At 34.7% G+C, this 11,729-nt stretch overlaps 1 protein-coding gene across 1 annotated transcript; it reads left to right on the forward strand.

Moving 5' to 3' along the window:
* Positions 1-8,537: 8,537 nt before the first annotated feature.
* On the forward strand, positions 8,538-11,020 carry LOC131044710 (probable mitochondrial saccharopine dehydrogenase-like oxidoreductase At5g39410). Its single transcript, XM_057978100.2, has 2 exons — positions 8,538-9,339; positions 10,301-11,020. The coding sequence occupies exons 1-2, from the start codon at positions 8,686-8,688 to the stop codon at positions 11,003-11,005; spliced, it is 1,359 nt and encodes a 452-aa protein (XP_057834083.2). The 5' UTR covers positions 8,538-8,685; the 3' UTR covers positions 11,006-11,020.
* Positions 11,021-11,729: the final 709 nt, after the last annotated feature.

Below are 11,729 nucleotides of genomic sequence, written 5' to 3' on the forward strand. Positions count from 1 at the left end.
GAAGATGGAGAAGTAGAATCATTTCAATGCACTGGTCTATGGTAAGGTAGAGGTTTCTTGGTTGACAATGAGTTTTTTTAATAGACAAACGTTGACCCAGTGACGCTCCTCTTTGTTGTGAAAATAACCATTTTTGTGACAATACTTATGTAATAGGAAGTTTGCAAAATGCCTACAAAACACACTTTTCTTGCTAATATTAAAAACACAACAAGTGCATTTGTTGTCATTTTGGTGAATGAGACATCAGTGAGACTTACATAGCCAAACAAAGAAAATAGTAAAAATATTATAGGTGTTGAGGAAAAATCAACTCTACAACTTCAAAGGATCGCCTGCATGCAAACCTATCATAGAAGGAGAGAAGCAAAAACAAAGCTATGGAGGCCAGAATTCAATGATCCAGAAAAGAGGAGTCATATTGATTGTGCAAGAATAATGCAATACAATTACAAATTACAAAGAGAGAATCCTTATAAAAGGATACTAGAAACCCTAAAGGAGAAAACCCTAAAGAATTATAAGATGCCTAAGTTTAGCTTAAGCGCAGAGTATAATAGACTAATAATTAAATAAATAATTATTAGCCACAACATGATAACTCTAACACTCTAGCTTAAGCGCAAAGTATAATAGACTAATAATTAAATAAATAATTATTAGCCACAACATGATAACTCTAACACTCCCCCTTAAGATGAACTTAAGGAGTAGCTAAAAACAACTAAGGATTAAAAAATGCATGTAAACAACATGCATGAAAGTAACAATGGGTCTCGACAACTAGGCTTGATGAGGTACCCAAGTACAAAAGATCTCTCACAACTGGAGAAAAGGAGAAAACCTCATGGGAAAAAATCCTCTCCTAAAGAGAGAAATACAAGTGAAGGACTGAAGAAGCCTCTAAACAAGAGAATGTCCCAGAAAAAAGGAACAAAGGACAAATATGAAGAACACCACTGAAGCATGAAGCTGCAAACACTGTTGAAGAATAATTGTCGATCTAAAGAACCTCCACTGAAATAGAAGATGATAAGGTAGAGAAGACTGTAATTTGCATGAGTGCCCTCAAATAACACTACTCGAATCAGATGACAAACAAAGATAGATAACTGAACTCGAAGATACAGATGATAAAAACACCAAAGTTTGAAGAGCTAATCAATTGAAGATGGTAGGTTGCCTCCAAAAATAAGAATGAAAGTGTCCATGGTAAATGATCCATCTCACCGAAATGCATAAGTAACTATCCACTGCATCTGCCTAGTACATAGGAACAAATATTGAATACATAGCTCACTCCAACGAACCAAGGAAGCATTAGAACCAACAACCAACAAGTGAAAACCCCCCATAATGTTGACAAGGGATAGATGACAAGTACACTGAAACTGAATGCCAAGAAAAAATGCATGACGAAGAACCAAGAACATCAAGAGTGCAACAAAAAGTACAAACACATATAAAGGCTAGTGTCATGAAAGGAACACTCACTTGACACACATCATGAGGTTAATGTCATGGAAGGAACATGCATGTGACAAAGGTAGATGGTAAACAAAGGCAAACATCAAACCCCCCCATGGCACTTTATAATGGAGTGCGAGTACAATAAGGCACAAGATGTGGAAAATCCCAAGCATGCAAAGCATAGTGGCACTTTATCTCAGTGCGTTTGCAAAAAAAAAATGCTTACAAAATGATGTATGCAATGCTCAAAGAAGACAAAAGAATGGAAATACAGAATAATAGCCAAAGATGAGTCATCCCACACAAAGAAAAAGATCCCAGGAGCTGAAATATCCAAGATATTCACTAGAGTGCATAAACACAAAACACTAAATAAAATGTACCTTGATTATAATCAAGAAAGAAGACCCATACCATTGGAAATTGCACATAACCATCTTTCCAACGATATCTCATGTGCCAAAAACAGGGTCTGAATGCTCAAGATATGCCTCCCAGAGTGCAAAAAAGAACTTTTGGTTTTGACGTCAAAAAAAGACATGAAAAAAGCAAAAATAGAAGATCAAACCTTTATATCTAAAGAGATCTTGGAAATATATTTTCGACACCTATTCGTTTGCCAAAATTCGACTCCGTTTTCCCAAGTTATGGCAAAAAAATGACCCCCTATCAAAAACAGGGTCTGGTGGAGCTCCGGTGGCCAATGGGTGGTGCAGCTGGTGGTGGTGGTGCTTAGGCTGAGTGGAGGCGGCGGATCAGGGTGGTGCACTGATGGTGATAGTGGTGGCTGGCTGGGGGACGGGCTAACTGCTGGGCGGTAGCGGAAGCCGCTAGAGGCTACCCTAACCGTCGGCGACAACAAAGGGAGTCGTTGACCACAACGGCCAAAGCAACCATTGCGGCAATGGTATATAACTATCATCCGCTCCAAGTGGCTTGTAAGCCATGTCAGCCTGCAAGCCATTAAACTACAATTTTTTAAATTTTTTTAACGAATTTCTTGAAATTCATGTGAAAAAATGGGCAAAGACCAAAAAAAATTCCAAAGGCCAAAGTTGTCCAAATTGGACAATTTTTATATGAAAATGGAGGTTTTTGGGTGTTTTGAGCTCAACGGAAAGGTCAGTTTGAGCCCAAAATTCCCCAAAACAAAGAAGCACCCTAAATCCAAATAAAAAGCTTTGAAAAACTTGAAACCCTCAAAACTCCAGAAAATCTTCAAAAAACAAGAGTAGGCAGTAGCAAATCTGAGCTCTGATACCATATAGGTGTTGAGGAAAAATCAACTGTACAGCTCCCAAGGATCACCTGCATGCAAACCTGTCACAAAAGGAGAGAAGCAAAAACAAAGCTATGGAGGCCAGAATTCAATGATCCAGAAAAGAGGAGTCATATTGATTGTGCAAGAATAATGCAATACAATTACAAATTACAAAGAGAGAATCCTTATAAAAGGATGCTAGAAACCCTAAAGGAGAAAACCCTACAGAATTATAAGATGCCTAAGTTTAGCTTAAGTGTAGAGTATAATAGACTAATAATTAAATAAATAATTATTAGCCACAACATGATAACTCCAACAAATATAAATGGCGATATCTAATAATTTCATCTTTCCCTATTTAGAATATTTTTGTTTCCTCATTTTTCACTTATTGTAAAACTGGTATAAGTTAAACTTTTGGACTCTAGATAATTAGATGGGTACTTTTGGTTCTTGAGTATATTAAATGTGGCATGTTGATTCATGAGTTGGTCCATGCAAGTCCAATCTTAGAGTGGATCTAGGTTTTGGTTTAAAGTTGAACTTTTACAAGCTGCTATATTGATTAAATTCCTAAAAAATTGCTCATGCCTTCTCTAGAGATGCTTGAAACAACCTAGGAAAAGGAACCTTTTATTTAAACAAATAATACGTTGATATTGAGATACATAAAAACATTAGTTTATCTCTCAATGTTACACCTTTTTTTGTGCAATTATAGATTTGGTGGTGCTATCTTACCTTCACTGTAGACTTTCCTGAGCTGGTCATTTGATGAAAGTTTTCCATAAGCTTGTGAAACTGTCTGAGGGTGATTGTAACTTACTTTCACAAAATTGCTAATAGAAATAGTCTAAAAATCCAACATTTGCAATGAATGGTTCACCTGAATCCACTACTATTGATGGTTGTTAAGTAGACTTTTTTAATCTCAATCATGTGCATAGAATGGAGAGAAGTAGCAGCTGATCTTTGAGGCTTGAAGGATGCTCTCGTCAGTTCAGTTAAATTTTCCTCTGTATTAGTTGATGTAAATGTAGCAGACAGAGCACCTAGTGCAGCTAATTTGTGTGTTGCAACACCTTCTTTAACACCATTTTTTATCTTCTTAGAATTATTTTCATCCTGATGATGAATCACAGAGTGTGATTCGAAACGTTGATGTAAAAAATACATACACAATCGAATCTAGAAAAAATCTAGAGAATACAACATGGATTGTGAAAATCTCATAGCATTAAACCATTTGAATTATCTGAAATCTGCTCCATACTTCCATTGGATCAAGAAATCGTATCAAAAAGTCAGTTTTGTAATTCTTGTACAAATAATTGACATAAATTTGTTTTAGTATATACTGTACATCATGAAACCCAACATTTGAAAATCAAATATATTTAAAATTGTGACCTCAACAGTTTGAGCAGGTTTTCCTTGAAGAGTTGAAAGCTTCTTTTCAAACGAATTTCCTTATATCTCTAATGAAAGAAAAACATACCCAAATAAACACAAAATTCTCAAATTTCAAAACTGCTAGATATGAGCTATATTTAAACATGTGACATTTTTCTGATCATTGTTTGCAATGTAGCAAATTGACAATTAACCAAGTTTTCAACACTTTCTTAGAAGAAATTGATTGCCAGGAAGATAATTATTTTTGTCATATTAATTTTTTTTTGTATTGCCCTAGATTTGAATTCAACTAACATAACATATGTTAGATAAATTTTAACATAATAGAAAACATACCCAGCCTTGGCAACATCCCATGCAAAATACCTAGTGAAGAAATTAGTAAGATAGTTCATTTCCTTCCACTTTGTAAAGTGGAGTCTCTTGAGATATCCCTTCAAATAAGGTTGCACATTCCATGTATTTCTGCTAATTTTGTACCATTTCAATTAGAAACTATGTAAGGTAATGATGGCATAGAGATATCCAAGTCACATTTTTCTTAAGCACATGCATGCATTACATGAAGGCACAACATGGTAGGAGTAAATGATTTCCATAGGTAATGATCTTGTAACTATAAACAGTCTTTTAAACTTTTTAATTACAACAAATTCATTCATATTGTTGAATATTTGAAAATTGATGTAAACACAAATTATTATACTTTTTCTTTTTCTTTCACTTGGCCAATCTCAAAACCTTGTTTCTTTAATTTAGCCTATGCATGCTATCCAGACAAAAGCTTCACTATGTGTATCCAGTACCATGATATTGTTCGTTAGTAGGTCATCTTAACTAAAGTTGGAGACTTCTACAAGCTACCACAAATAATCCAAAATTACAAGGCAATATAATATTGATAGGAGAACTCGACAAACTATTGACAAAAAAAATGGTGAAACAAGCTAGGTCTTATCAATCTAGAAATACAAGTGCTATAGTATAGCAATGTGGGCAAAAAAAAATTAGAAACTTCTTTCATTCAAATCAAGCCAATGCAAGAAACCAATGCTGTGTAGAGTCACTCCTACATCAAAAGTCACTATTTATATGATCATTCTAAAAATGCACAAGAACAATGGATTGACTTATTCATACATGTCTTCATAGGATAGAGCCATTCTACAAAAATAAAAGAGAATAAAAAATATTTTTCTGGATTTCTTATAAACTTCAAAAAAGGAAAGATATTACTTAAAAAAAATAGCAGATGCATATTGTTCTCTATATGATCTCCTCCCTAACACATATAAGATAAGAAGCCAAACAAAAAGATTTTAAAAAATAGAATAAAAAGCCAAACAAAAACATTAAAAAAAAAAGTAGATGCATATTGTTCTCTATATAATCTACTCCCTAACACACATAAGATAAGAAGCCAAACAATTCCCACAAAATGGTATCTTGTTAGGAAATTTGGACCAAATATCCATGTGTGTTAATGTGACCAAGCAAAAAGAGGAAACACATGCAAACATGTGTTGAAAGTCTTAGATATTCTAAAAAGAATCAAACTAAACGAGCAAGATCAAGTTGTCATTTCATATTTAAGCTTAATATTTATATTTTTAATGATTATAATTTTTTTTCAATACTAATTAAATTAATCTTATTTCGCCGAGAGGCGATCTACAATGAGATCAAAGTTGTCCGTAAACACAAAATGCTTTCGAGAAAAATTTGACGATCTCATGCCTGTTTAAATAATCTTTATTAAATCATAGTCTTTTACACATCCAACAACTCATGCAAACAAAATATAATGGTTAAGGCGGCTCTTCTTCAATAGTTGTCAGCGACGTTGGTGGATTTGAGTAACGGTGTACAGGAGAAAAATGCCACTTAATCCAATTTTGTAGCACATTGTAGATCACCCTCTGGCGTTACATTTTGTAGCCCATTACATACCACCATGGGGTGTTACATATTTTTGCATGAAAAAGATGACTTATAGTAGTTAGTATTGCAAATGTTGCCACATTTCTTCACTCATTTACAGTGGTTACAAATGTAACGGCTCTGCTGTGTTAGTGGAATTGAATAATGAGCAAACCATTCTGGGGCGTTACATTTGCATGGCAACATAATGGAAGAGTGGTGTCCTCTTCTCTCCCTATATTTTATCTCTTTAGGAGTTGGTGTTCTTAACGGTGAGTCTTTTTCAGAAAATCTACAATAGTGTTGTGGTAAAAGCACAGTAATTTCTCTCCTGAAAAGATATAATGATTCATAGAAAGGTTTGTAGACTCCGTGGGTTCCTTTTATTTCTGTTTCTCTAGCATTTGACTAAATTTTAGAATGAGATAATTCTAATGGACTCGTGTAAAGATTGTTCTTAGTGCAAGCTTTGCTGTATAAAATGTCTAAACAGTTCTGAAATATTTATTTTAAATGCAGCTTCAACAGAAAATGGATCTATATAACAAGTTTTGGTGTCAACTGCAGGTGTATGTAAATATTTTAAATTTCGGTAGACTTTGTATTTGGTTATCGTTTTCTTGTTAAAATATGAATTTCTTGAATCGTGCAGGGAGGTGATACCAAAGGTGGGGAATTTCTTGAATTGCCTGAAGAAGGCATCGTGTCCATAAATTTGTTGCACATTTGTTTTTCTATGTCATATTTGTCATATTTTTGGCATATTGTGTCCACGAGTTGAGATGTGTATGACACTCATCTTCACCTTTATTCAAACAAAATATGAACAAAATATTTAGAGCGGTTGATAAAATTAGTGTAACATTAGTTTTGTTTTCAAACCTTGTTTCTGTTGGGAGACGAGAGAAGAACAACAGAGTTTGAGGTAGACAACATGAACGTCAGGCGTAAATATACAACAATTAGTGCTATTGAAATTCTGTTTGGCAAGTATAGGTCTTACCGGAAGGAGATGTTAGGGTATTTTGGTCAAGTGATGGAAAAATTGATGTAATTTAGGGTTTTACCTTTTGTAGTCCGAAACATTTTAGAGAATGTGACGTGCCCATTTTAAAATACCCGGTTTATTGATTCAACATTTTTGTTCTTAGCCTTGTACCGACGGAATTTTTTTTGTTTAAATATTATATTTTATTTTCTTATGTGTAACACCCATGTGACTGATAAAACGATTAATTTAGGATTAATTTGTTTTTTAATTGTGAAAATTGCAAATCTATATTCTATTAGGTTTGAGGGTCAATTATAATTAGAGTGTTTTATTTTTTTGTTTTCTTATGTGTCTTTTCTTTATTGTAATGAATAAAAGTAATTGGTTATTATTTTAATGTAGGTAAAGAATCTATTGTCTAATTTATAGATGAGTTGGGATGGCATAATTATTTAGAGTTATGTCAGTAATACTTAAACATATCTCAATGTTAATGGGTGGTGAAGGTTACTTTGTAGGGTTGACCTTCACCTCAAATTTGATTCATAGTAGGTGTAAATGTGACTAACATAGCTGAAGTTGAAGTTGAAGTTGAGTTTGATCTTTAGGATGGTTAATTAATTGATTAGTTGATTTTAAGTTTTGTTAGCAAAATCTATAGAAGTGTAGTCAAATTTGAGTTTTTGCATATATATAGGGTAAGGATTATTGCTCAATTAGGATTAGGATTCATTTAGATTTATGTTTAGTGTTAGAGTTAACTAAGAATTCAAAATATTGTGCTCCTTAAAATAGATATCTCTCGGCGTATTTTACATAGATTTTTTAAAATATAGGTATACGAGTTAAATTACAGATGTTACTCCATTGGTTGTTGATAATGATGAAGTTAGAGGGAGTTCTAGCCATGAAATTAAAACCATTGGTAATGTTGATATGATATTTATAATTAAATATTAAATACTTTTTTGGAGCAATTTAATTTTGTTAACAAAGGTTTTGACATGTGTGTAATAGGCCTCTGGGCCGGAATTAATTGACGGGTGACTGAAAATTTTCTAACATGGAAGGCAATCTTAGTTCCATCGAGAAATTTTAACTTGCTAGGCAATTTTTAACTCATCCGGAAATTTTTGGCTCCACTCGAATTTCATCCATTAAAGACCGCTATTTTTCAGCAAAACCTAAAACTCTACAGTTAAACTCTTTTGTGGTAAAGATTCGCAGTTTCTTGGTGAAGATTTGCAATTTCCTACTGTATTAAAAAAATCTTCGTCAATCTCCAAACTGTATACCAGTATCGTGTAAACTGGAAACTGTGTCCGGCATGGAAAAGACGCTGTGCAGTATACAGGTGTGTGACAGGTTTTGGACTCAAAATTTTCAAAATTGGAAGGCCATTTTAGGTCCATCCGAAAATTTTAACTTGATAGGCAATTTTAAGTTCCATCCAGAAATTTCCGAATTTCTAAAGTGTTAGGCAAGCTACACCCGAATTTCATCCTTTAAAAGACTGCTATTTCGCAGAAGAAGAAGCATAAGTTTTTTTCATGAACCCTAAGCTTCCGCATTAAACCCTACCGTAAAGAAACCTATTTTCTTGAAAAGGGAAAGTTGCGCGGAGATGGGAGACGAAGGAGCATTGGACGCAGTGATTTTGGGCGCCTCAGGATTCGCAGCAAAATACATTTTGAGAGAATTTATGAGGCATCTGGAGCGGCTGGAGGGGCAAGGGCGAAGAAGAATCGGCATAGCAGGGCGCAACCGAGAGAAATTAGCGGAGGCGCTGCGATGGGCGGCACAAGGGGCGCTGCAGATGCCGCCCTTAATCCCCATAATAGAAGCAGATGTCACGGATTCGGCATCCATGGCGGCTCTGTGCAAGAGAACACGGTTAATTGTGAACTGTGTTGGGCCCTTCCGTCTCTACGGTGAGCCTGTGGTGGCTGCCTGCGTGGAAGCAGGCATTGATTACCTGGACATCACGGGCGAGGCAAAATTCATGGAAATGATGGAGGAGCACTACCATAGCTCGGCCCTTCTCACCGGATCTCTCGTCGTTTCCGCCTGTGCCTATGATTATGTTCCCGCCGACCTCGGTGTCATATTTCATAGCAGGCAGTGGAAGCCGCCGTCCGTGCCTCATAGCGTGTATGCGTATGTGGTTTTGGAGTCTGAGAAGCGAGTTGTGCTGAATGTTACCACTTTTGAGTCTGCTGTGGTTGCCATCGCTCGCGCGGAGGAGGATCAAAAGCTTAGGACATACGGGCCCCTGCGGGTACGAGAGTCCGAATTCGGATTTTATGGTTTCTAGTTGTTTTCAGTATGTTGATCGTTTATTGTTGTTTTTCAATAGATTTTAGTCTATCTTTCCGTTAATTAGTATGTTGTTTAGTTGATTTCAGTTCTATCGATTATGATAGTGATTGTGATATTGATTGTTTATTATTGTTAGTATGTTGTTTAGTTGATTTCAGTTCTATTGATTGTGATATTGATTGTTTATTATTGTTTTGCAGTTAACTAGTATGTTGTGTTCCTTGTTTTTAGTTGTATTGGTTGTGATGTTGATTGTTTATTATTGTTTGGCAGCATTGATCTTTTGATTTTGTTTTTTTGGTAGGTTGACCTTATCAATTTATTAATCTTATTATATATAAAAGAGGGATCTTTCAAAAACCTTCTATTTACTGTAAACTAGGCTTGGGTTTTAGGGTTACACCCTTCTGTTAATTATTATGTTGTGTTTGTTGTTTTAAGTTCTATTGGTTGTGATGCTGATTGATTGTTTATTGTTCTTTTGCAACATTAAAGTTGATCCTTTGTTATTGTTTTTTTATTATAGGTTGACATTCATCAATTTATCAATCTTATTATCTATAAAAGAGCTGGGGGCTCTTTCAAAAACCTTCCATTTATTGTAAACGGATTTTAGGGTCACCCTCCTGTTTGTTAGTATGTTGTGTTTGCTGTTTTCAGTTCTATTGGTTGTGATGCTGATTGTTTATTATTGTTTTGCAACATTAAAGTTGATCTTTTGTTATTATTTTTTATTTGTAGATTGACCTTCATCAATTTATCAATCTCATTATCTATAAAAAATAAAAATGGAAGCTCTTTCAAAAACCCTCCATTTACTTCACAGCACACCTTTCTGCTCCATCTTAATGCAACCTGGGAGTAAAATAGGACGTTAATGATGACTCTGTAAAATTTGAAGTATTGCTTTTTGCATGTAGGTACCCGGCCTTCCTGCACCGAAATCTAAGATAGTTGAACACCAAAAATCAATTGGACTATGGGCACTGACGTCACCCACAGGAGATGCAGATGTTGCTCGAAGAACACAAGCCTTGTTATTAGAGAATCCATATGGTTGGCCTGGTGTGAATGAGAACTCTGCCGCAGTGGAGAAGAGGAGGAAATCCTGGTCAGAGGTGAAGCCTGTTTATGTTGACGTTTTCATAGGTTATAAACGTTTCTGGATTGTACTTGTTACAATTTGTATGGGGTTGATAGTGTTCCTACTAGGCCAATTTAGGTGGGGACGCTCGCTTCTTCTCAAATACCCCGGAATTTTCACTTTTGGGCTATTCAGGAAGACGGGCCCCACAGAAGAGGAGATCAAAAGTGCTTCATTCAAGTATTGGTTTGTAGGTCATGGCTATAGTGATAAGAGTCGTCTTCTGCAGCAAGGATCAAAGCCAGATATGGAAGTGGTGACCAGAATTTCAGGGCCTGAGGTAGGTTATGCAACAACTCCCATCATTCTTGTTCAGTGTGCTCTCATTGTGATGGATCAACGCCAAACTTTACCAAAGGGAGGGGTTTTCCCACCAGGAATTGTGTTTGGTTCTACAGATCTGCAAGAACGCCTAGAAAAAAATGGCATATTGTTTGAACTTATCAGCAAAAAGACTACATCTATATCAAAAAGGACCTAAATATTGAAATGTCTCATGCCGTAAAGGATAAGGTTTTTATGATGCCGTAAAGGATAAGATTTTTATGATTCGGTTCGAATTTGCCGGGAAGTAAAATCGATATAATGGTTTTCACGTTAAACTTTTTTAAATTTTGGTTTGGATTTGCCCGGAAAGTAACATCGGTTTAATGGTTTTCACGTCCAGCCCACCATTGAAGCAGACAGGTAATCTTTTTCAAACAGCGTAGGGATATCAGCTCCATTTATCATCGATGATTAAAAGCTACTTGCAACGAAACAAAATATAGGGAACAATTATCCGACTTCCTCCAATCTGAATCCACCACTAATGAAGAATCAGAAATACAAAATCAAACATCCAGAGACAACTGAATTTCTCCCAACACTAACTTAAAATTAACTAGAATTAATAAAAAGTTCAAACTTTTAAGTTTCTATGTCCCATGAATATTAAATAAGAATGTTGTAAATAATTTTAATTTTTTTTTTCTCAAATTTGTTTATCCTTTTTTCATAAATTAATGTGATTTATGATTTAAGATGATTAGTTAAACTTTTTTTTAAATGTATTTTTTTTAATATATTTGTTCAAATTACCGTTTATTTATAAATTTTCAATTAATTTTATAAGAGCTAGTTTACTAGATAAAAAATTTAAAATATAATTTTTTATTTAATTTAAATTGTATTTTTCATTCAATAAATAAAATGAATAAGAAAAT

This window comes from Cryptomeria japonica, chromosome 3 (genome assembly GCF_030272615.1).
Source record: "Cryptomeria japonica chromosome 3, Sugi_1.0, whole genome shotgun sequence".
Classification (NCBI taxonomy): Eukaryota; Viridiplantae; Streptophyta; class Pinopsida; order Cupressales; family Cupressaceae; genus Cryptomeria; species Cryptomeria japonica.